The sequence below is a fragment of the Poeciliopsis prolifica genome, unplaced genomic scaffold (genome assembly GCF_027474105.1).
Source record: "Poeciliopsis prolifica strain line A6 unplaced genomic scaffold, Auburn_PproV2 SCAFFOLD023, whole genome shotgun sequence".
NCBI lineage: Eukaryota > Metazoa > Chordata > Actinopteri > Cyprinodontiformes > Poeciliidae > Poeciliopsis > Poeciliopsis prolifica.
The window spans coordinates 700,313-725,582 of NW_026562398.1; the positions used below are offsets into that span (position 1 = coordinate 700,313).

General features: G+C 41.8%; 2 protein-coding genes across 7 annotated transcripts; both read left to right on the top strand.

The window, feature by feature from the left end:
• The first annotated feature begins 636 nt into the window (after nt 1-636).
• LOC129370425 (glutathione hydrolase 7) lies at nt 637-10,429 on the top strand. 2 transcript variants are annotated; one of them, XM_055046406.1, is made up of 16 exons: nt 637-855; nt 1,529-2,062; nt 2,325-2,551; nt 2,732-2,883; nt 3,471-3,588; nt 3,686-3,753; nt 4,133-4,206; nt 4,385-4,578; nt 5,779-5,866; nt 6,197-6,324; nt 6,427-6,515; nt 6,604-6,756; nt 6,836-6,950; nt 7,049-7,186; nt 7,272-7,371; nt 8,457-10,429. In XM_055046406.1, exons 2-16 carry the CDS (start codon nt 1,843-1,845, stop codon nt 8,627-8,629), a joined length of 2,037 nt encoding a protein of 678 aa, XP_054902381.1. In that variant the 5' UTR covers nt 637-855; nt 1,529-1,842; the 3' UTR covers nt 8,630-10,429. The 2 variants fall into 2 exon arrangements, with proteins under 2 accessions (XP_054902381.1, XP_054902380.1); XM_055046405.1 differs by lacking the exon at nt 637-855 and adding an exon at nt 995-1,208.
• Nucleotides 10,430-11,143: 714 nt separating this feature from the next.
• Nucleotides 11,144-24,880, top strand: ncoa6 (nuclear receptor coactivator 6). Of its 5 annotated transcripts, none has more exons than XM_055046197.1 (17): nt 11,144-11,240; nt 13,029-13,366; nt 13,783-13,938; nt 14,034-14,156; nt 14,531-14,659; nt 14,748-15,557; nt 15,672-15,794; nt 16,694-17,972; nt 18,056-18,174; nt 18,323-18,858; nt 18,946-19,179; nt 19,302-22,269; nt 23,426-23,476; nt 23,577-23,607; nt 23,988-24,029; nt 24,263-24,396; nt 24,493-24,880. In XM_055046197.1, the coding sequence occupies exons 2-17, from the start codon at nt 13,069-13,071 to the stop codon at nt 24,537-24,539; spliced, it is 7,080 nt and encodes a 2,359-aa protein (XP_054902172.1). In that variant the 5' UTR covers nt 11,144-11,240; nt 13,029-13,068; the 3' UTR covers nt 24,540-24,880. The 5 variants fall into 5 exon arrangements, with proteins under 5 accessions (XP_054902172.1, XP_054902173.1, XP_054902174.1 ...); XM_055046198.1 differs by having other exon boundaries at nt 18,949-19,179; XM_055046199.1 differs by having other exon boundaries at nt 14,531-14,653.
• Nucleotides 24,881-25,270: the final 390 nt, after the last annotated feature.

Genomic DNA, 25,270 nt, shown 5'->3' on the forward strand with positions numbered 1-25,270 from the left:
TAGAACATGAAGGGAAATGGAGGGAGAGGCGCTCTTTCACAAGTGTGCTTTTAAAATGGGAAATGTTTCGAGGAAAACCAAGAGCTCGATCAAGAAATTTTAGAAAATTGAATAAAAAGTTCTTTAAATGGGAGTGCAAGTGAGTATATCGCTGCAAATAATGTTGCCATAAAGTATGGAGAAAAGTGACGATATTATGCAGATGTAGTATCTTCACATAAGCTTTCAGAAATTTCTGTACCTTACATAAAAACAGACTTGCATGTCTGTTTTTTTGTATTTAAATTATTGGCGTTGAGACCTGGAATGACATCTGTGTCTCCCAATTAATATCAGAACTGAAATATAAGCTTCTATTTTGGAGTTTATTTATTTGTACGTTGGGTTCCAGAGGAGTCAGAGTCTCATGAACACAGTCACTGTCTCATGGCGCCCTGGGTTGGGATGCTACCCTGGGCAAAAAGCCCTTTTGCCCATGTCAAAACACAACTATTAATATAGCTGCCACCTGTTTTTTTTTTCTCTCATCTTTTTTCCCCCCTTTGCGGAACAAATAATAAAAAGAGAGAGAAAAAGTAACAGTAGACCGACATCTGAGACTCTTTCATTGTTTTGTCAGACAATAAATAAAGGGAGGGTTTAAGGTTGAGCAGGTTTATGCACCTGCTATGACATGCTTATCCACTCCAGCCAGTTCACCAACACTCGGAGGCAGCAAGTCCTGGAATCGCGCAGAGAGTTTCCCCTCTTGTTCCTGCAATGATGCAGAAAGGCGAAGAGAAGAGGCTCGGGATTTATGTTTCCCAGAAGGAGACTTCAGTGAACCATCAAGGCCTCAAGCTCTTTTCCACTGAAGTAAGTCTGACGTTGGCATAAAGAAGACGACCAGAGCCCTCTGGCTAATTTTTTCGCTTGGAAAATATTACAGGCATCCAATTTTACCTTTCAGTTACACTCAAATGGATATTTAAAACAGAGTGTTCATATTCTGATAATTATCCCCAAACAAGTCCTACCGGTTGTCCGACACTCAATAGGAAGTGAACTTCAGCGTCGAGCTGCGGCTGTCTGTCTGTCTGTCTGTCTGCGGGGAGCGATTCGGTCTCCGTCCTTCCTCCTCACCGGCTCCGCATAAAAACATAGAAAAAAATAATTAAAAAAAACACCGCCAAGGAACGCTTATATTGAACATTTATTTTACGACGAGGGTAAGTATTATTGCCTCACACCGATGCTCTTAGAAGCAGTATATATGGAAAGATGCGTTAGCTTGTAGCAGCGCGGTAAATAAACAGCGCACTAATTCAACCTCAGAGTTTTAACAGGTAACAACGCTGCTGTTTCTACTGACAACACACTCGTTTGTTAGTTGACCTTTCCATTGAACATGACGTCTTATGTGCAAACGTTTGCTTTAGGCGTCTTGTAGTTTTATTGAATCCCATCAGACGCAGCTCATCGTCGCTGTATCAGGAAACTGCTTATCTAAAACTAGTCAGTCAATCTGCATGTTTGTTTTTATGTCCAGGTGGAAGGAAAAGCACCTGCATTGGAGCTACACACGTGTGCTTTGGCTTAATGAGACGTTTCCCAATTAAACCCGGCTGCAGTGATCTAGATGTGCCACAGTCACACTTAAAACTACAAATCCCTGCAGGATTGGGATATCATGAGGATTTAAAGAAGCTGCAGGTTCCGGATTTGCAGTCCCTAAAAAGAGGAAATCAATAGATTTCTTATTACCTTCCTCCACCACTTTTTTTTTTTTTTTTACAAACATGTATTTCTTGGCCTAATTCAAGAATTTAGAAAACAGAGTCAGTACAAGATCCACTGCAAGTCATGCACAACCCTGCTCCAGAAGCCGTGGCAGCCTATCCGGGTGCAAGTGGAGTGGACAAGGATGCCAACCCGGAGACAACCTTGGGGAGCGCTTACTCTCCAGTAGACTACATGAGCATCACCAGCTTCCCCCGGCTGCCAGAGGATGATGTGACATCTGGAGAAAACACCCTGAAATCCCGCAAAGATGAAGACAACGTCCTGAGCGAGCAAGACACAGGTAGGACACAGGAAGTCACTTCAGGAATCATTATGCAAAAATACTTCCTAGTAGTGCTTATCTTGCCTGTTCATTTAAATCTTTGGTTAGAACCACTGCAATAAATCACTCACACAAGTTCAGTTAGTTCTAGTTTCACTACACTGAGTTGTAATTTAGAAGTGAAATCTAACACCAGGTGCTTTTTTTTTTTTTTGTGAAACACTGTGTCATCTTCTTTCCCACTTATGGCTGCTTTTCATTTATGCTTTACTCATCCCAGACCCAGATCTGTTTCTCAAGACGGCTCGCCTGCAGCGTCTCCCATCCTCCGCCTCAGACTTGGCTGGCCACGATGTCGCCTCGCTGCGGGAGACCGCCGTCGACCCTTTCACAGAGGACTGCGCCTGTCAGCGGGACGGGCTGACGGTCATTATCACAGCCTGTCTCACCTTCGCTACTGGAGTCACTGTTGCCCTCATCATGCAGATCTACTTTGGCGATCCACAGGTACTGGCCTACTGCTGCTTCCTGCTCATTTAATGCCAACAGCTTTGCATCACTTCTGCTTCTCTGAAATTAATAATTAAGAGATTACGGTGTGTATCTGCTTGTCTGCACTTGTGTAAGCCATTTCACAATAAAGGTGTGATGAATATGCATCCTTCTGTTGTCTTTTTATGTTTTTAGGTCTTTAACCAGGGAGCGGTGGTGACAGATGTAGCTCAGTGTACATCTCTGGGGTTTGAGGTTTTGGAGAAGCAGGGGTCCAGTGTGGATGCTGCCATCGCTGCTGCTCTCTGTTTGGGAATTGTACACCCTCACACCTCTGGCATTGGAGGGTGAGTCTCTTAAACTTAAAAACAACAACATAAAGATGAAGGAACATCACAGGAAGACCAATAACAAAAGTTTGGTGAGGTTTAAAGAGCTTGTTATTGTGTATAAAACACAATAACAAGCTTTTCACATCTAACTGAGTTACATGCAGTCCATCATCTGAGTATCGGAAGAGACTGCAAACGTACCGTCCAGCCCAAATTGATTGTCAGGGAAGGAGAGCATTAATCAGAGAAGCGGCCAAGAGGCCAGTGGTAAAACTGAGCTAAGCTGCAGAGATTTACAGCTCAGGTGAGAGAATTTGATGATTGGGCAATTGTTAGTCAAACACTCCACAGATCTGGCCTTCATCATTGAAGAATGGCAGAAATAAAACCACTGTTGAATGAACAACATAAGAAGCGTTGTTTCTACTATTTCTCCACAAAGCATGCAGTGGACATAGCGTATATGAGGCCAAAATTGAATGTTCAAAAACAATAATTATACAATCAGCACTACTTTTTATTGGTTCATCACATGCTTTATGCTTGCTAACTTAATCATTATGCTTGCTTGAACGTCTGCGTTGCGCTCTTTTGATGTGTAGTGGTGGCGTCATGTTGGTGCACAACATTCGTAAAAATGAGACAAGAGTGATTGACTTCAGAGAGACGGCACCAGCTGCCATTCAGGAGGACATGCTGCTCGCAAACCTTGACCTTAAAGTAAGTTTTTCTTCTTCATGTCAGCCTGGTAGAAGTGAGAGATAAAGGTCTGAAGTCGCTTTCTGCTGCCTCTGACATGTCGTTTAATTTCTTTCAGTCAGGGTTGGTAGTGGGAGTTCCAGGGATGCTCAGTGGGATGCATCAGGCTCACCAGCTCTATGGCAGGTCCTTATGCAGATAAAGTTATTTGTTAAATCTATTAGAAGCCATTATATTTTGCATATCTCCATTAATTTCATTTTTCTGTTAAAATTCTTTTAATAAAACTAAATATTTTGCTTTTATTTTATGGCTTTTTTTATGTGTTAAGTGAACTGTAACAATATTTTATTTACATCTGTCATGTTCAGATGTAAAATACAAGATCTGGCTGTGATTCCAGAGCAAAGTTGTTGCTTTTGCAGTGAAATTGTTGCCTGCTGTGCTATCATGTGCCAGCAAGCAGTATTTTATACTATCTGGCTTTATCAACTTAAGATGATTAACTGAGGATTGCTAGCATGACTATTAAGTTGTCTGTTGACTTAATATTTTGTTTTGTTAGGATACCGTGGAAGGATGTTGTTTCCATGGCAGCAGATGTAGCCAGAAATGGATTCAACGTTACTCACGATCTGGGTAATTATAGATTATTATCATGCCAGACTCCGGGTGCAACTAATTGTCCTTACAGTTGCTCCTTTTTGCAGGCAGAAGCAGGGCACCTTGTTTCTCTCAAACAACTTGAAGTGAAGGCACACAAACTTCAGCTGTAACCTCACCTCGCTCTCCCTTTCATTTGTTTATTGTTTTGCAGCGGAAGCTGTGAATGAAGTGAAGAATAAGAATGTGTCAGACGCATTTCGGGATTTGTTCCTCCCCAACGGTCACGCTCCAGTTTCCGGGCAGTTCACCCGGCGCCTTGATTTAGCAGACATTTTGGATGCGGTTGCAGACAAAGGAATATCAGAGTTCTACACTGGGAAGCTGGCACAGGAAATGGTGGCTGCAGTAAGGAAGATTGATTTCTGTCTAGTTATTAGCAGTCATAAATTTTGTATAGTGTTCCTACAAGATGAGTTTTGTTCTGCAGACAATCAAAAGTCTACTTCATTTTATTCTATCATTTTATTGGTTTTATTGAACACTAATGTCAAAATGGAATTGATGTTGATAATATGGTTATCACTGGTTGCACAGGAATATCATAAACACAAATTATATTAAATTTTCTATATAGCCTGTAGTTTAACACATTTATAATAGACTGTCTTGTTGCATCATGCTCTAAAGAAAGTTATAGATTTTGGCGGCATTCAATGATAACTCTACTGATTGTGTAGCTTTGATGAGTAAGCTGCAGATTAACCTTGTACAGATGATTTGAGGACAACTTTTCTGCATTAACACTCCAGAAAGTTTAGTTTTGGTCTCATCTGACCAGAGCACTTTTTTCCACGTTTTCTGTGGCTTTTCTTCATGGCTTTTGACAGACTCCAAACAGGACTTCTTGTTGCTTTATTTCGACAATAACTTTCTTCTTACCCCATAAACTCCAGATTTTTGGAGTGCTTAACTCACAGTTGTGTCGTAAACAAATTGTCTCACTTGATATGCTGATCTCTGCATCCCACCTGTGTAATCTTATTGCTTCTGATGGCAATCGATTGCAGTCAACTTAATTAAACAATATTAATGGAAAGGTGGCTGAATTCATATTTTTGATACATAAAAAGCTGTTGTACCAGGATGTATCATTTTCCTTTCTCTTTGTTGATCTCTGCGCTATTGGTCTGTCACATAAAACCCTTGCTGAACAGTGAGATTTGACTTTTCAATAAAATGACCTACACAGGGCTGAATAAATATCAGCGTATTAGAAACAAACAAACCATTCATCCTTTGATATTGCCACTCAGCCATTTCAGTGACCCTACTTTTGAAGGTCCTGACCTTTAAAAGTACACTCCCTGGTGTTAAGCTGTGTGTTTGATTAGCGAGGCACTGACACACTCGAGGAAGACTTTAGCTTGATGATAGATGACATAGTGCAGTCGGTTGCAAACACTGGAAAATCTCGTTCCTCATCGCCATCTTGAAAAGTTTGTCTCTTACTTGACACAAGGAACATATTTAACTCAAACTGATGAAATATGTTTTGTAAAAGCAAGCAATATAAACATATTTAACCTAATTCTAGCTTTGTAATAGGTGAAAGCAAAAGATGGTGTGCTGACGGAGGAAGACTTTGGAGACTACAGCACTGTCATACAACAGCCGGTGGAAATCACCTATCAAGGTAAATGTTCCTTGTTACCCATCTGAGCAGTTGGAGAGACACTTTCAACTACTATATTCACTTGATGTGGTATAGACACTTTTTTCTACTAGTCCTCTGGGTTTCCTGGATGATTCTAGAATGACCTAAATGTTCATTCTTGACTTTGGCAGAAGTGTCATTGATGCTCTTTTGGACCTGAAGTGACCTGTTTTTAGTCTAGGAATCCAAATTCAATGCAAACACTGATCTTATTTAGTAACCACATATTTCCGCCCATTTTATTATTTGATTTGTTTGTGTTTGATGTCATCATGTCTTTAATATTGTGATTTGTTGGTGTTTTTGAAGGACATCATATCATGGCCGCACCAGCCCCACATGCGGGTGTTGGATTGATCACTGCACTCAATATTCTTGAAGGCTACAACATCACCAGCCAAGTACCCAGAAGTAGCACCTACCACTGGATTGCAGAGGTAAATAATAATTTTTAAATTCTGATTATAGAGTATCACCACTTTGCCTGCTGGATTGATTTCTGTGTTTTCTTCTGTTTTATTTGACAATAACTTCCCCAGGCTGTGAAGATAGCATTGGCCCTTTCCAGTGGGCTGGGAGACCCTATGTTTAACAATTCGGTCTCAGAGATTGTTGACAAGATGCTGAGGTACAAATGATTCCACCTTGTAAGACGCCAAATTATTCTCTCTCTTAGTAAAACGTCAGTACAGAACCTCTTCCCTTTGGTCTTCCAGTAAACCAGAGGCTTCCCAGCTCCGAAAGATGATCAACGACTCCCAAGCGTTCTCTGTCAACCATTACACTTCATCATTTCCAATGAACGACGGAGCAGCAGCCGCACAAGTCATGGTTATGGGCCCAGATGACCACATTGTTTCAGTCGTCAGGTACGTCTTATTATCAGTTTGATAAAAAAATACCCAAATTGTTAAGGTTGCAACTCATTGTATTTTTATTTTCTTTTAGCTCGCTAAATAAACCATTTGGCAGTAGGATAGTGACTGCGTCAGGTATTCTTCTAAATAGCCAGATCCTGGACTTTTCGTGGCCTAATGAAACACTGAGCTCATCACCTAACCCTGTATGTATAACCTTCAGCTTGACCTACTTCTTCATCATCAACAAATTATTTGTTGCACCGTCTTACGGCTCTTTTCTTTGTTTTCCTTGTTGTTGCAGCATAACCTCATTGAGGCTAGAAAAAGACCCATGTCCTTCCTGATGCCCACAGCGGTGAGGCCAGCCATGGGATTATGCGGCACATATGTGGCCGTTGGATCTTCCAACGGAGAGAAGGCCCTGAGCGGCATCACACAGGTTAAATATTCACCTTTTAGTCCTGTTACACGTACAGCTCTCATAAAATTTATATTTTATTACAGTTCACGTAATTCCTCCACAGGTACTTATGAATGTTCTCTCTTTGCGCAAAAATATGAGTGACAGTTTAGCGTATGGCAGACTCCACCCACAGCTGGAGGACAACATACTCCTAGTGGACGGTGAGTTTTTCCTCTTTTATCAGGAGAGGTTAATATCACAAACATAGTAATATTAACCTCTCCTGCTCTAAGCATGTTCTGTTGCAAATCGTTACCTTTATCTGCATAATTTATTATGCACTCTGTAAAGTAGAAGCTTGCCTCTGGCAAACAAAGACACCAAGTGTCTGTGTCTATACCAGCAGTTTACCAGAGCTAAGCAAAATGTTGAGACAATTTTAAATGCCTTTATTAACTTTGTCAGATGTTTAGACTTTCTGGGATCTTACAGTAACTCTTAAATTTTTGTCTTTCTGAAGTATAAACATGACATGAGACTGAGACCCATGTATGTGTTCTGTAAGTTGGACAGTGACCCATATTTATTTTTCCACCAAACACACAGAGAGCAGGATGGTATCATAGACACGAAAACGTCAACAAACATCACTGTTATAAAACTGCAGCACCTGTATACAGCTATTAGCTGCTTTCCATATGCGGGTCTTTCCTGTCGTATCACATGCAAACACACCGATTTACTATACCTTACTGAGACTATAAGAGGAACGCACTGTGGTCAGCTGAGAACAAACATCAGCTGAGAACAAACATCAGCCAGAGCCACACTCCAGATGGCTCTGGCTTGAAACAAAGAATTTGTATGTAGCACAGCATCACAGACCATTAAGTATGGTGGGGGATCTGTTATGGTGTGGGCCTGTTTCTCTTCCAAAAGCTGTGGAAACCTTGTTTGACTGCACAGCACGGATATTATGCCACAAAATAGAAAGTGGGTCATCAAATGGTCTGGTGAAATGTTCATCCTTAACACATGGCCATATAAGCTCAAAAATGTAACAAAAAGTGTGCCTTTTCTTAAAAGCTCTGTTTTAGATTATGCTCCCACACTAAAAGATTAACTTATTTGAAGGCAGGGTTGCTATAAAAGTGACCAACAGTGTAAAATATCTCATAGAGACATGCAGTACACATAACCTGAACAAGTTGTGATTGCTACACCCTTTGTTATATTTAAACCGCATGAGAAAAAATATCTTAACCTTCTTGTCGTGTTCTTTTTTCTTTTACTTTACCTGCTACAGCTGAGTTTTTAAAGGATGACGTGGAGCTGCTGGAAGCAAAAGGGCACAATGTCGAATGGAGGGAAGTTCTTTCATTGGTGGAGGGAACACGGAGAACCAATGATCTCATCATCGGGGTGAAAGATCCCCGCAGTGCTGATGCCTCCGCCCTCACTATGTCCCACATGCCTTAGTGCGAGAGCAAGTGATTTTTAATGACGAAGAAAGGAGGCCGCTTAATAAATAAAACAAGCTAATCTGCTCTGCAATCATCTAACAGCAGAAACACATGGAGGTTTCCCCGAACTAACACGGTACAAATCTGACCCTCTTTTAGAATTTTCAATTGGAAAGTAGATCCACTTTAATGTTGATAATAGTGAACACACCCATCCCAGAAATGGCTTAAAAGTCAGCTGCTTGTATTATACACAGTAATGTAAAGTTTATTGAATCAAAGTGAAACAGAAGTATGAGCGGTTGGTGAAGTTATTTGTCCGAAGGTGGCGAAATGGGAACTATTTTGTTTACTACTTAAGTTCCCGAGTTTTGCACTAGAAATGGCTTTCAGGAGTTATGAGTGAAATTCCTTTGGAAAATAATCACTCTTTTGCAAGGATTCGTTGGAAAAATGAAGGGGTATGCCAGACCAAAAAGTCATCATTTATAACATATGTGAATCACCTTTGCTGACTTTGTGATTGCATTTCACATAACCACCTAGAGCTTAGTAGAAATGTTTACACCTCTTACAAATCCTTGCTGCATCTCACCTGAGAAGGAGCGTCTCAGACTAAACTAACAACCTCCACTGCTCTTTCTGTGGCATGTAACTGTGATTCGATGTTACTTGGTGAAGCTGCTGGAAATGGAACTGTTGCGTTGACTTTTTGGGACCGGAAAGTATTCCGATAACTTCACTTTCTCTACTTTTTGATATGTTACATCCTTATTCCAAAATTGTGTCAATTTAATCTCTTTCCTCAAAAACCTACACACACTCCATTATGGTCGTGTGTTTCTAAATTTATGACCAGCTAATTCTTGGTCTTCTATTTAAAAAAAAGAAAAGAAAACCTAGAAATCACATTTACAAAAGTGTTCACAGCATTTGCTTGATACTTTGTTGATTCGCTTTTGGCAATGATTACAGCCTAAAATCAGTATCTGCCTATCTCTAGGCAATTTATCTCATTCTTTGCAGTTGTTCTCAAGCTCCATCATGTTGGACGGGAGACATCCATGCAGCCAGATCTCTGTTGGGGATGTTTAGTTTGATTCAAGTCTGGACTCAAATAATTTTTCTTTTTTGTTTTTCTTTTCTTTTTCTTGCAAAACTCTCAAAAACATTTTTCTACATTGTCATAATGGAGCATTGGTGTGTAGAATTTTGAGGAAAGAAATACATTTCAAACAATTTCAAATAAGGCTGTAACACAATGAAATGAGGAAAGAGTGAAGTGCTGTGAATACTGTACGGATGCACTGACACTGATAAGTTGATACCCACAATTGTAGACTAAATTATGTTCTTTTCTCTTTTCCTTATCAAGATATTTTTATTAAGTTCCACAGGTCTTAGATATCAGTAAATGTTTGATGAGTGCAATTAATCTAATCCTGTAGAAACTGAATATTTAAATGTTCTTAATTTTAAGCTTATGTGGCTGGATTCTTTCCAAATAATTTAATGTGATTTCTGTTTTTAAGACAATGTTTATTTGACTGTATGCGTTATCATTTATATAGTTTTAATAACACAAAAATCAGTGCGTCTTATGTGTGTACCGGTGCAATTGTATTAGATTGTATTTAACTTTTGAGCAAAATGTTTTTGCATACTTTATCACTGAAATATAAATGCCAATCTCAGCTAGTTAGATGAGTTTTGGTCTTTCATCTTTTTGGAGTGCAGCGCACACATTTGCACATCTGATATCTGGGCAAACAGTTAACCATCCGACCAAACAATAAAGAAGGTTTAACTAGTTCTATCTTTCTGTTTTTCATTTAAATGAGATTTCAACATGGGTTAGGGTTACGTATGGATGGCCGCATAAACAGAGAAACCTGTGATTGTGAAAACGGGGCAGCAACAATAATTACTCATTTTTTATTTCATAATTTCGATTTTTCAGCATTTCAACCTCTGCGAATCTCATGTTTTTCCCCCTGTCCCTTTGTATGCTCATATTCTTTGGGGGGAGACTTTCTGAAAAATTGATTGTCTAGAATTGCCATCAACATTAATTCTGATCCATTTTTATTTTGTGCAAATATCTATCTATCTATCTATCTATCTATCTATCTATCTATCTATCTATCTATCTATCTATCTATCTATCTATCTATCTATCTATCTATCTATCTATCTATCTATCTATCTATCTATCTATCTATCTATCTATCTATCTATCTATCTATCTATCTATCTATCTATCTATCTATCTATCTATCTATCTATCTATCATCTATCTATCTATCTATCTATCTATACATACATACATACTATTTTTGCAATTCCACCGCATGGAAGGAAAGGAGTATTTAACACAGAAACAACACATCATCATGGCGAAAATAATATTTAAAAACAAAATATCCAGACACACACGAGGGATAAATAAAGGAAATTGTATGTTTTTTTAAACGACGTTGCTCAAGCTTTTACAACAACTGCAGTTTTATTTTGGAAAGCATCACCGGAAGTCGTTCTGTTAACCTGCTAACGAGAATCATGTTTTGTTAGCCTTCCTAGCAAGCAGATTTCAACTGGTTAACCCTATTTTCCCGCGATTATGTGTGGTAAGGTGTTTCTCTCTTACTAATTGTAAGATGCAGAAATTTAAAATAAGTGATTTTTTTTCAGCTAAGCGTAGGCGCTTAAATGGATTCGTGATGAGTTACCTTTTCTGAGAGCTGGCTAGCGGTGGCTAGCTGGAATTAGCTGTAGTTGACGGAGAAGCTCGGATGAACAGTTTTGACTTCCAGTTTGCATATTTTTAAGATGCATCACCTAAAACGTGAAAATGCGGGGTGCAGACGTTGTCTGGTGTCGGCTGAATGTGCATTTGGACAAACGAAACTGTATATGAGCGTTTGCGTCGGGAACTTCGTTGCCTTATATTCGCGTTAAGGCCCATACTCCTGCTGGGCCCCATCATCATTCAAAAAAGCTGGACCTCGTTTAAAGTGCTCCATTTAAACCCTGTGATATTAACTGGCTGGGGGTAGAAGCCACATTATAGTTTACATGGATAAAAGACGCCTCTAAAATTGGGATACGTCTGCTTTGATAGACTGAACATCACCGGTCAAATTGATGTGACCTACAGGTGCATCGAGTGCTGCTTCAGTCATAATGTGCTTACTGTAGATACATTACTATACGCTGTTTAATGTGACACACTTATCCAGAGGTAATTTAGTCAAATATTTGAGTGTCAACAATGGTCGTTTAAGTGCGCAATTATGTTTAAGCTCACCCGCACATTCAGTGTAAATTTTGGCCCATAATTTAGTCCAGTATTTATCATTTTTACTAGTATGATCCGTAGCCCAAAAACTCGATATATTTTGGCGTTAAACATGAAAATTCCTGACAGCTGGAATTTTCCTATTTCTTATTGCTTCTAAGTCCTTTGCCACACCAGTACCACACACACTGACATCACTATTACAATATATCTGCTATGTAATGTGCAGCCATAACAGTGATTCGACACTTTTTTGTTGTTGCTAAAGAGAATAATGTGGAAATTAAAGTAGCAACACCCATCAGTTTTACTACAGAAAAACTGGAGAGCTTTAGTTATTAATACAGGAGTGTTGTATTCTTTTTTTAAGCATTGTGGCTCCTTTAATGCTGCCTGTCTACCTGGGCCAGGTGGCAACCAATTGACCTGCTAATATCAATATCTTCTGCTTGCCTTACTCTAAAAGGCAAGCAGACTGTGTGATACAAGTATAATATCGGAAACTGTGGCCACTGAGAAATTGTAGCCTACCAAGTATGTTATTCATTACGCCCCTTACTTTTTTATAAGCTTTTTTTTTTTAGCCCATCTCCCCTAAATGAAATCATTTGATGTATTTTTAGTTTTTGTGAAGCACTTTGTGGTTTTTATCATTCCAAAGTGCAGTATAAGTGTTTTGATGTCTTTTTTTTTTTTTTGCGATTGTGGTTTTGTAAATATCAATATTGCTTTAACAATTGTTTATGTCAACAAGTCATTTCTGATTGCCATCAACTCATTTTGATTAAAAAAATGAGTTAAGTTAATTAAAAGCTGAGCAGTGAGCAGCTCCAGTTCCTCTGAGTGCTTGGCTTGTTTGTTTTTTTTTATTAGGAAGGAATAATATGTTTGACTTTGTATTGCTTAAATTTTGTGTACCGTACTTTCCGGACTATTAGCCGCACCTGAATATTAGCCGCAGAAGCTAAATTGCATGATTTGTACATATACAAGCCGCACCGGACTATAAGCCGCAGGTTTTTTATGTCAAGAAAACCTAGTTAGTTAGTTTTTTGACATTTTTGTTGTTTATTTGTAAGATGTTCTAACCTGAGTCTTTTTTTACATGTGACTGCAGATTAAAACGGTTCAGACACCACTCCTAGTACAGGCGGAGGATGGCTCACCAACAAACCACGCCTGACGTGTCCCAGGAGGCTGAGCACCTGGAGTCTGATAACGATTCAGACAGAGACTCGGGTGTTGGGGACGATGCAGTTGAAGAAGCTGATAGTTGCCATAAATGCAACACAACTGAAGTAGACGAGGTTAAGAAGGCAGACGGGATGGAAGAGCACGGTCTGAAGGACGAGGACTCCACAGTATTTGTTGCCTTTCAAGGCAACATGAACGATGAGGACTTTGCTCAGAAACTTGACTCGGTTCTCAGCGGGATACCCAATGTGCTTAACATGGGTTAGTTTTTTTTTTTTTGTGACATAGTAAATGTATTAATCAGATTCAATTTTCCTCTGTTTATAAGTTTATAATGGAAAAAATTGCTTTATTATGTTTTATGTTTCCTTCTAATTAGGTGGTTTTAACTTTCTTAAATTTTAAAGGCTTTCATATTCTTGATAAGTGTGAAAATATAACGTGATATTTTTTATTAAAAGAATTTGCAATTTGTTGCATAAAATATACAAGCCCTAAAAACTTTGACAAGTCGCACAATTTGTTTCTGTGAACTCTTGTGTGTTCTAGACATTTTCATCTTTCCATCTCCATCTTGTCTTTCTGTAACACATATAAGAAACAAAAACTACACTACGATTATATGAAATATGTGTTCTTGCATCACTTCAAATATATATCTAATTACCATCTTTTAGGCTCTGATAAGCTGCAGCCACAGTGTGTAGAGCCTTGGAACAGCGTCCGTGTTACCTTCAACATTCCCCGAGATGCAGCAGAGCGTCTCAGACTGTTGGCCCAGAACAACCAGCAGCAGCTCAGAGACCTGGGCATTCTCTCTGTGCAAATAGAAGGTGACAGAAGCATAATCCAAACATGGATTTCTTTGGAAATTTAATGAACATGCAAATTCATATCTACTGCTTTCCTTTTATGTTTTAATGTTCAGGCGAGGGAGCAATCAATGTGGCTGTTGGACCAAACAGAGGACAAGAAGTAAGAGTGAATGGACCAATTGGGGCACCTGGTCAGATGAGAATGGATGGTGGCTTTCCAGGTCAGCCTGGCCCAGGTATGGGTTTACTTTTCTCAATTTATAGTAACAGATGATCCAGTGAATGACAAACTATATTACAGAAAACATCTGCGTCTGAGCAAGTTATAAAAACAATATAAATGTTTTTTTTTCTTTTGTTTTATTCAGCATTCTTTTTTTTTTTCTTTTTAGCTATTGTTCTGCTCACTTTAGAATATTGATTTTGCTTGATTTGCTTACAATTCTTCGCAAAGTCTTCATGTCCCTTGAACTTATTTACATGATGTCACATTACAGCTCAAACCTCAATGAGCTTTATTTGAGTTTTATGTCATGCCCTATGAAGTGGTAGTGGAAGGGAGGAATAGGCATGTTTTTCAGCTGATGGGATGTTTTTGTTTTCTTCCTAGGCGGGGTAAGGATGCCCAATCCATCGATGGTCCCACGTGGGCCTGGCATGGTGGGTCAGCCTATGTTGCCAGGCAGCAGTGGACAGATGCACGCTCGTGCACAGAGACCAGCTTTACATACAGGTTTAGGTCTTTATTTTTGCTGCATCTAATGATTGATGTTGGAATTGCAAATACATTACAGCACTTGCAAAACAAAATTCTTCTGTTGTCACAGATGTGATGGATCCAATGATGATTTCAGTTCAGCAGCAGCAGCAGCTTCAGCACCAACAGGGCGCTGCACATGCTTCAGCCCCCATGTCTGCTCAGGCTGCTCATCACATGCACGCTCTGCAGGCAGGCAGACCAATCAACCCTGCCACACTGCAACAGCAGCAGGCCCAGCAGCAAGCTCAGCAGCAGGCTCAGCTCTCCCAGCTCGGACCTCGACCTCCATTCAACCCAGCGGGCCCGATGGGTGTGCCCCCTGGCTGGAATCAGTTGCCCTCTGGCGTACTCCAGCCACCAGCAGCCCAAGGAGGCCCTGCCTGGAGAAAACTCCCCCCTCAAAACCAAATGGTTCAACGTCCTCCGTCACTGGCTACAGTTCAGACCCCCAACCACCCCCCACCCCCGTATCCGTTTGGTAGCCAGCAGGCGGGGCAGTTATTTAATGCAATGGGGCAGGGGCAGTTACAGCAGCAACAATCTGCAGGAATGGGGCAGTTTGCTACGCCGCAACCTAAAAGCCAACAGGCTGGTCCAGGTGGTGTCAGCGGACCACCCAGACCCCCGCTGCCCCTACCGTCAACATCTGGACCACAAAGCAACATCACTGCCAAGTCACCTGGATCGTCCTCGTCTCCGTTTCAGCAAGGTTCTCCTGGGACGCCTCCTATGATGGCTCAGAGACCTACGACTCCTCAGGGTTTCCCCCAGGGTGTCGGCTCACCAGGCAGAGCGGCTCTCAGCCAGCAGGGCAACATGCAGCAAGGATTCATGGGAATGCCCCAACATGGGCAGCCGGGAGCCCAAGTCCACCCCGGTGAGTAATCGTTGTTAACAGCTTCTTTTTCTTTTTGGTTTCCATGCATGTCAATCACTATAAAGTTATGATTTCTAATGTAATGATGGTTTCTTGAATAACTACTGATTGCAGGCATGGCAAAGCGTCCTATGGGCTTTCCAAACATGAACTTTGTTCAAGGTCAGGTGACTGGTGGCACTCCAGGAGCCCCTGTAGCAACTCAGCAGCTGCAGAACCAACAAATGACTCACACCGGTAAAAACTAATAATATAAGAGAAATTCAAATGACACAGCAGAATGATGGCTGTATGATTGGGGGAAATTTATTATATTGGTCTAATCCAAACTATATTTTATTGTTCTTCACTCAATATTCACAATTTCTTTTAGATTTAAAATTTTTGTCAAATTTTATTGGCGTTGTGTTTGAGAAGAAAATAATCAGAGAAAAACGAACACCAACATTTGTAAAAACATGCGTCGCTACAACAGTGTACATAAATTAAAACTATTTATTTGCATGCACTGCATGAAGAGACATAACCTCATTCACCATAATTACATCCAACCAATTTTTTTCATTTTAGGTTAGTTAGCATTACCTAAATTTCCTAAATGTCAGAGTAATATCGGACACTTTTTGTTATTTATTGATAATTTGCAGAATGTTACAAAATGATTTTCCAAATTAGACCAAATTTGCACAGAAGTTTAGATTGTCTAATTCAGTGACTCCCAAAGATTTTCTGAGTCCCCTATGGATTCCAATAAAATCCCCCCCAAAAAAGAAAAAAAAAAAAATCAAGTGGGCACACACATCGTTCAACCAGACATAAACCTATACACATATTTTGTTTTCAAACTCCACTCACGTTTATTTCACGCTTCAGGTTGCAACAAAACACACTACAAACCATCTTTACAGTGAAACACTTTTGTGTAACTGTTTTTTTTATTTTTTATTCATCCATACTGTTTCCCGCGCCCCCCCTGCAGTTGCACGGCACCACCCCCCAAACGCCTAGGCAGCGCGCCCCCACACTTTAGGAACCACTGGTCTAATCTGAGAAAATCTGAATATGTTTGTATCATAAAAAAATATAAAAGTAATTTCTACAATTTTTCATATATATTTTTTTCTGTTTCAATTCAGGAGCCCAGCCAACAGCAACTACTCCAAACTCGATGCAGGGGCCACCCCACGCTCAACCTAATATAATGGCTGGTCAGAGTAGTATGCCGGGACCCCCCCCTGGCACCACGGCTGGGGCTAGTATGGGCCAGCAGCAGCCTGGCCTCCAGACCCAAATGATGGGCCTCCAGCATCAGGCCCAGCCTGTGTCCTCCTCCCCCAGCCAGATGGTTCAAGGCCAGGGTGGAGGTCAGACTGTCCTTTCAAGGCCCATTGGTCAAGGGCAGAGAGGAGGGATGACCCCACCCAAGCAAATGATGCCACAGCAAGGCCAGGGGGTGATGCATGGGCAGGGTCAGATGGTTGGAGGCCAAGGGCATCAGGCCATGCTCCTGCAGCAGCAGCAGCAACAACAAAACTCAATAATGGAGCAGATGGTTGCCAACCAGATGCAAGGAAACAAACAGGCATTTGGAGGGAAGATTCCACCTGGGGTTATGCCCGGCCAGATGATGCGTGGCCCTTCGCCCAATGTTTCTGCTAACATGCCTCAGTTCCAGGGCCAGGTTGGCCCACAACAGATGACTCCGCAGCAGCAGCAGCAAATGGCTCAGATTCAGCAGCAGCAGCAGTTACAGCAACAGCATCAGCTGCAACAGCTGCAGCAGCAGCAGCAGCACCAACAGATGAACCAACAACAGCCTCAGCAGATCCCAATAGGTGGCAATCCTAATCAAACTATGGGAATGCATGGCCCACAGATGAGACTCCCTGCTGGCCATCATCTCATCCAACACCAGCAACAACAGTTGCAACAGTTTCAGCAACAAAAACAACAAGTTATGTTGCAGCAGCAGCAGCAACAACAACAGGCCGCTCAGCAGCATCCACATGTCATTGGAGATCCAAATAGTGGGACAGGGGAGTTAGGTGTGCAGCAGATGGTCCCTGATATGCAAGCTCAGCAGCAGCAAGGCATGATGGGAGGCCCCCAGCATATGCAGATGGGTAATGGTCATTTTCCAGGTCATGGCATGAACTTCAACCCACAGTTTGCTGGTCAAATGCCAGTTGGAGGACCATGTGGACAGCCAGGTGGCTTTCCTGTTAGCAAAGATGTTACACTGACCAGCCCATTACTGGTCAACCTACTGCAGAGTGATATTTCAGCAAGCCAGTTTGGACCAGGGGGGAAGCAGGGAGCAGGTGGGGATAATCCAGCTAAACCTAAAAAGAAGAAACCACCCCGAAAGAAGAAGCCCAAAGAGAGTGATGGACAGCAGCAAGTAGAGGGTCTTGGGTAATTACAATTATATGTTACAGTTATGTTGAATGCTTAAACTGGTTATTTTGTCACATGGCTCATTTTGTTTCTCCTCGCAGTGGCCTTGATGGGACTGTTGGTATGGAAGATGCAGATTTGCCAAATCTAAGTGGGGAGCAGGGTTTGGGTTTGGAAAACTCTGGGCAAAAACTCCCCGATTTTCCTAATAGGCCTACAGGTACATTTTATAAAAATAAGAAAACTTAAGTTATTCAGTACAAAGTTTCAGTAATTAGTCAAACAATTATTACAGTTGCATACTCTTTTAATTTATAAAATTGGATTTGTTTTTAAGTTATGACTATAACCCTCTTTGTTTTGAATAGGCTTTCAAAATCAGACTGGAGAACAGAGAGTTCTGCAACAGGTACCGATGCAGTACATACAGCAACAACAGCAGCAGCAACAACATCAACAACAGCAGCAACAACATCAACAACAGCAGCAACAACATCAACAACAGCAGCAGCAGCAACAACAACAACATCAACAACAGCAGCAACATCAACAGCAGCAGCAACAACAGCAGCAGCAGCAGCAACATCATCAAATGCAGCAAATGCAACAGCAACATATACAACAACAGCAAATGCAGCAGCAAATGCAACATCAAATGCAACAGCAGCAAATGCAACAACAACAGCAGCAGCAGCAACAGCAACAACAATTGCAACAAATGCAGCAGCAGCAGATGATACAAATGCAGAATCTTCAGAATGCTCAAGCACAGCAAGGGATGCCAGGGTCACAAACACCAGGACAAAGTCAACCACAGATGCATCAGCTGCAGCAGCAACAACAACAACAGCAGCAACAGCAATCACAACAGCAACAGCTGCAACAGCCCAGCCTACAGCAACAGGTACACATATTGTGTGACTTATTGGTATTGTTTCTTGTCAACATCAGAAGCTGTATCTTGTTCCTAAAGTTTGTCTCTACATTCTAGCAGCAGCAGCAGATGATGATGATGATAAAGATGCAACAGGAATCCAAGAACCGCATGCCCATGCCCCCAGGGGGGCAGCTCCCTCCTAGAGGTTTAGGCAATCCAACAGACGTGCAGAGGCACCCTGTTTCGCAGCAGGGAAACATGCCTGTAATGATTAACCTTCAAGGCCATGGTGGTGTCCCACCCTCACCTGACAAAACCAGGGGGATGCCCCTAATGGTGAACCCACAAGTAAGGCTTAATATTAATGGATTTAATATAAACATTTATATCTGATAATCAAAAGACAACTTTTGATTAAAAGTGCAGAGGTAATCAGAACTTTTTAAAATACTTTCTAAAATCTTTTCCAGCTCTCAGGTGCTGCACGAAGAATGTCTCATCCAGATGTAGGACAAGGACCCCAAGGCAGTGGATCTGAGGAGGTCTCCACTGGTCCCCACACAAAGCAAGACAGACCTGCTGGCTCAGAAATTGGAGTTCAACCTGGAAATGGAACACAGCAGATGGTTTCCAGCCAGACTTCCAACTCTCAATTGATGAAGCAAGGTCCTGGGCAAACAACAATGCCTCAACATACCGGAGCCAGTCCTCAGCAGCAGTTAACCACTCAGCCCCAGCAAGGAGGCCACATGCCTGGTCTTCATTTTTCCAGTGTCCCAACCTCCTCACAGAGCTCAAGACCCAAAACCCCAAATAGAGCAAGCCCTAGGCCGTACCACCATCCCCTCACTCCAACTAATCGACCACCAAGCACTGAGCCCTCAGAAATTAACCTTTCACCTGAGAGACTAAACGCCTCCATTGCAGGCTTGTTTCCTCCCAAAATTAACATTCCTCTTCCTCCAAGACAGCCAAACCTTAACAGGGGATTTGACCAACAAGGTTTGAACCCAACAACTCTGAAAGCCATAGGCCAGGCTCCTCCTGGCCTAACTCTGCCAGGCAACAACAATAACGGGAATTTAGGAGGAAATAACTCCAGCAACCAACAATCTGCTGGAGCCGGTGTAGGGGTTTTAGGTGCCAAGCAAGACAAACAGTCTGGGGGTCAGAATAAAAGGGCTAGTCCTAGCAACAGTCGTAGGTCGAGTCCGGCTTCCAGTCGAAAGTCTGCCACTCCAAGTCCAGGAAGGCAGAAGGCGACAAAAAATACCATGAATTGTCCTCCTCACCAGCAGCAGATGGTTAATCCTCAAGGACAAACCATGATGCTAAGTCCTTCCTCTGTACCACAGAGTCCAGTATCAATGCCTTCACAAACTGGTGGAGCCATAGAGACGCAGCAGAGTCAGAGCTCCCTCCATGGTATTCATGGTAACCCTGTTGATGGATTTAGGGAAAATCAAGGAATAATGCCACCAGAGCAACGACCAGTTGCTCAACCTCCAGCCCAGACACAGCAATTTAGAGATTTGTCATCGCCAAGAATAAGCCCTCGTATGCCAGCACATCAGGTGGTCAAACCTGATGTTGAAACACAGGCTAACACAGTTGACAGACCCCCAACACACCTAGCTACTGGACAGGACTCAGAGGTCTCACCTGCTCTTAGAGCAGCTCCAACATCCCTTAACCAGTTACTGGATAACGCAAATACTCCAAACATGTTACTTCGGCCCACGCAAACAGGGAATGAAAACAACAAGTCTGCTTTGGATTCAGATAGACCTGTATCCAGCAGTTCTCAGAACACAGATAAGTCAACGTCTGTTGTTACTACAGCTGCTGCTCCTGCTACTACTGCAAATGAAACTCCAGCTATACCTAGATCTGCTCTCATTCCTACCAGTGGTTCTGCCTTGCCACCTACTTCAATTCCAAGCTCGCACCCATCCACTGCTGCAAACTCTAGTAGTACCCTTAGTCTTAAACACAACCCATTACCTAGCTTTGTAAATTCAAATGTAAATCCAGCAGCTACTCTTACTAGCTCAGTCTGCACTAACACTAATGCCAATCCAGGTCTAAGCACCAGTATGCCTGCTTCCGGTCAGAACACTTTCGCCTCCTCTGTTAGTGCCAGTTCTGCAGTAAACGCTGCTAGTTCAGCTGTCAAACCAAGTCCCAGTTCAAAACCTGTGACCAGTGTTCAGTCAGTCATACAGATTCCCGCGTCATCTAGTAACATTTCCCCCAACCAGATAACAGTGTTTGTTACATCAAACCCCATTACATCTGCCCCCACTTCACAGGTGCCAACATCAATGGTGTCCACCATGGTGGCTGTCCCTAACAAGAATATAAGACCTCAAGACATCCGGCATCAGAGCTCTGGCCCTCGACCTGCACAGTTTATCACCACTACACCTGTATTTATTAACCCAATTTTCCAGGTCCCAGCTTCCTCTGTGGCTCCTAATTCGGGAGTCGTATCACAGTCTGTTACCATGGTGGGGTCTTTACAGGTCTCAGCTGCAAACATCCATCTTTCTCATGCCCCCAGCTCCTCTCAAACAACAGGGGCTACAATGACAAGCGCTCAGTCTAACAGGAGTGGTCTTGCACAGGTCCACATAACCACTAGTATGTCACCATCAGGGCCAGTTAGTACGCTTGTAGCTCCTCAGCAGTTTAACCAAGGAAGCATCAAACCAGAAACTCCAAGTGAGGCGAGTTCCTCTCAGAAATCTGCTGTCCCGGTGCATCAGCCAGGTCCATCTGTATCAGCTTCCTTTCAGCCACCTCTGGCTTCTCCACCTCCTTGCTCCAGCCCTATGGCTGTTCGACAGAGTCCTGTGCCTCCATCCCCTGCTTCCCAAATGAAAGCAATGCCCACATCAGCCACTGTATCCGTTTCTGGCAAAGGCGACTCCCAACAAACTACTGTAGAAAGGCCTCTGCAGAGTCATACAGGGGGTATCCCACAGCAGGTCTTTCTACATCCTGCTAATCAGACTGAAACGCAAGCTCCTCATACTACTGCTGGTTCAAATAATAATGCACCTGTGATTTCTAAAGAAATCCCCAGTCAAGTTACAGTTCCTACTCAGATTGTTGGACAGGCTCCTACACCAGTCTCGGTCCCAAATCAGCCACCGCCTGTAAATTCTCAAGCTACCGTTGCGACTGTAGTTGGCTCTGGGGTTTCTTCCAGTGCTTTGCTTTCGACAGTCCCTCCCATACAATCTTCTGTAACATCTGTTCTTCCAATTGTTGCTGCAAGCGGACCCGGTGAGGCTTCCCACATCACCTCCTCGCCTACTGGTATTCCCAGTGCAGTTCCAGCAAGCCAGTCAGATGTCCCAGCTGCAGAGCCTTCTGTGCCGCCGCCAGCAAAAGCAGCAGCAGCAGCAGCTGAATCCACCCAGGCCTCCCCAGGTACATTCATAGCAAGTCATGAAAAATATTCATCTTGTTAATATATGTATCGTCATTCCTGTGTCATTTGATTTTTACATTTTGGCCCTAATTGGGAAATTTTAGGGCTATTGTCTGCATATGCATACAAATTTATTGGCATCAATAGCAAAGACTTATAAAAAGAAAGCATATTGCAGCGCCATTATCTCCCAATATTAATAAATTCTAATAATTATCAATTAATTTGAGTGCATTAATTGAATTGACAGTGAAAAACTTGGTAGAGATTTTTTTTTTACAATGCCACAGTTGTTGCTACCCCTACTATGATTCCTTCCACCCCCCAAAACATCACCTAGTCTTCTCTGGTAACTTTTTACAATGTCGAAGTAATCAAGTAAAAATAATTTTTTTTTTTTTACATCTTTGCACTATTTCACTAAATTGTATAAACCATAAGTCTTACGTTTGCACTTTTCGCTCCGGTATTATTTCATTGAAAAACCAAAAGATTGCTCGGTTTAAGTTTGACGTGTAACATTCACCAAGATTCCTGGTAGAGTTCACCTGATGTTCATTTAACATGTCCTGGTATTGTAATTGGGTCATAACAGACCTGGTGCATTTGGAAAAAGAACTGGCCCATAGGATCACAGGACCTCCATTAGTAGTGAGAAAAAGGACATTTCCACTACTTCATCTGTTATTTCAAACCTGACCAGAAAGGCTTATTGTTTGCATGGCCTCCAAGCTACTACTTGACATAAAGATAACTGCAGAATTTTTAAAAAAAAATCACCTAACGGTAAATAATTGGGGGATGAATGAAAACTCACACTTAAGATTTAATTATGTTTTTAGAAAAGCTGATTAACTTGTACATTTTGAAAAATTGTATGAGTCAAAAGACATTGATATGGGACATTTGTGCTCTGGGTTGTTTTTTTTTTTTGTACATTTTTTAAATTTTCAGTATGTTTAAATAAAAATTAGATTTAATGCATATTTATATGAAAACTATATAAACATTTTCTCAGGGTGCCAACAAATTTATTTGCTATGGTGCACATGATGTTGCTTTATTTTCACACACACAGCTGCTTCTTGTAGCTTTTTCAACTGTTGTCCATCTAGATGTTTTCCACAACTGTAGATCTTTCTCTTCATGTTTCAGCACCTCTGCAGCCAGAAGCCTCACAGGAGCCGGCCTCAACTGAGAAGACGGGTAAGTGATCTTTATTTTTTTTTCCAGAAGAAAAAACCAAGCATCGACATTTATGGAAACTTTCGAGTCCTAATAGATCATTTGCTCCTGTGTTTCTCAGGTGAAGACATCTCAGCAGGTTCAGAGCAGGGGTAAGGCTCCAAAATTACTGTTGCTGTCCCCTCTGCTTGTTTTGGGTGGCGGGGCTTCTAAGCTGTCCCCTTTTTTAATGTTAATTTCATGAAGAGAAACAACCAATCTTGGGATATTCTTGGGGATTTCTGTCTCCATTGAAACAATTTGGAGGTTTTTTTTTGGTTGGCCATGGGGGTACGTGATGAGGAAAGGCCTTCGGACTTGGTATGTATGATCAGCATGAGATAATATGATATTTAAAGCATGTCGAATCAAAGGCAGATCGTTACCACATGGCTGTATCTCCACATTGGGATTGTCGTGACATGGTGAGGTGGTAAAACTGTTTGTTCAGCACAGTTGATAGTTTACCGCTGTTTTTCCACTTCTATCACAGATGGGCAAAGAAAAGAAAGACGCCCATCAACATAGTCCCAAGGTATGTATTTTGACATGGTTGTGCTGCAAAGGCAGAAGCAGTGATCATGTCGACGTAGTCGTGGATGCTGTTGGGATGAAGATGGACAGTATCTGTGGTAGATGAGGAAAAACAGCAGAGTCCTCTTTGGTATTGCAATGTTGAGTGAAGCAGAAATGGTCGCTCGTTAGTAACAGATCCACGTCCTGTTTTTTTCTCCCCTTGTTTGTTGTTTGTCTTTGTGGTTCTCCCAGAGCTGCTGTGGAGAAGCCCAAGGGGCCGAGCAGACGGAGCTCCCGAGCTGAGAAGGAGGCGGAGGAGGAGCCAGCGGTAGACAGCGGCGTCCGGAAGAGGTCAGCCAGGCCTGGGACCAGTGCTGCAGTTAAAGGTACAATAATCACCGCAGTGACGTTTCAGAGTCGGTGCCTTTCACATCCGCAAGACATTAGAGAGTTTTCTCTAACCGATGTATTTGGTTTTACAGAAACCGCAGCGAGCCCCACCCAAGCCAAACGAAGGAAGTCTAAATAGGCACAATGGTGGTCGTTTACCTGTGAACTGTACTGTAAATGTTTTTGTTTTCTGCTGTGAATCAGTTGACCTTAGTTTATCTGGCTCAGTTTAAAACCTAAACTAGACGAAGATACTATGTACAGATTGTTTTATGAAAAAAAAAAGTAAAGCTATTGTTTTGTTGACGCTTTTATGTGTGATTGTAGCTAGAATGTGTGTATACAGTTTGTGTGAATGTGCTTTTTTTTCTATAAAATGCTGGATTAATCATGAAGATTGATAATGAAACTCACCATTTACTGTATGATTAAGTTGTAAAATCAAATAAAATTTTCTACTGCTTTTGTTCTGTGAAATGACATGCTGGCTCTTTTTGTCAATTATGTTGAATTTAATTTCAGACTTTTTATGTTACCAGAATGGATTGTTCTTACGACTGTGTCCTTTCCGCCCATTTAACGGTTTATGGTTTCCGAGATAGGGCCGCTAAGGTAACAAGTTCAGGAAAGCAACCAAGAGGGGTCTTTAGGCCAGAAGGAGTCCCTTTAGTGAGTGCTGCGTTTGCCTGCAGGATTTGACTAGAAAACCTGGCAATTCTACTCCAAACTTTCCAAGAATATTGGAGCTCCTTACCCACTTTAAGGCTTTGACAGGCCACACTATGGGCATTTTCTCCTTATACCCAAGTTTACATTCTTAAGTTTGGTGTCTGTGTCTCATAACCACAGATTGTGGATAGATTATAAGGT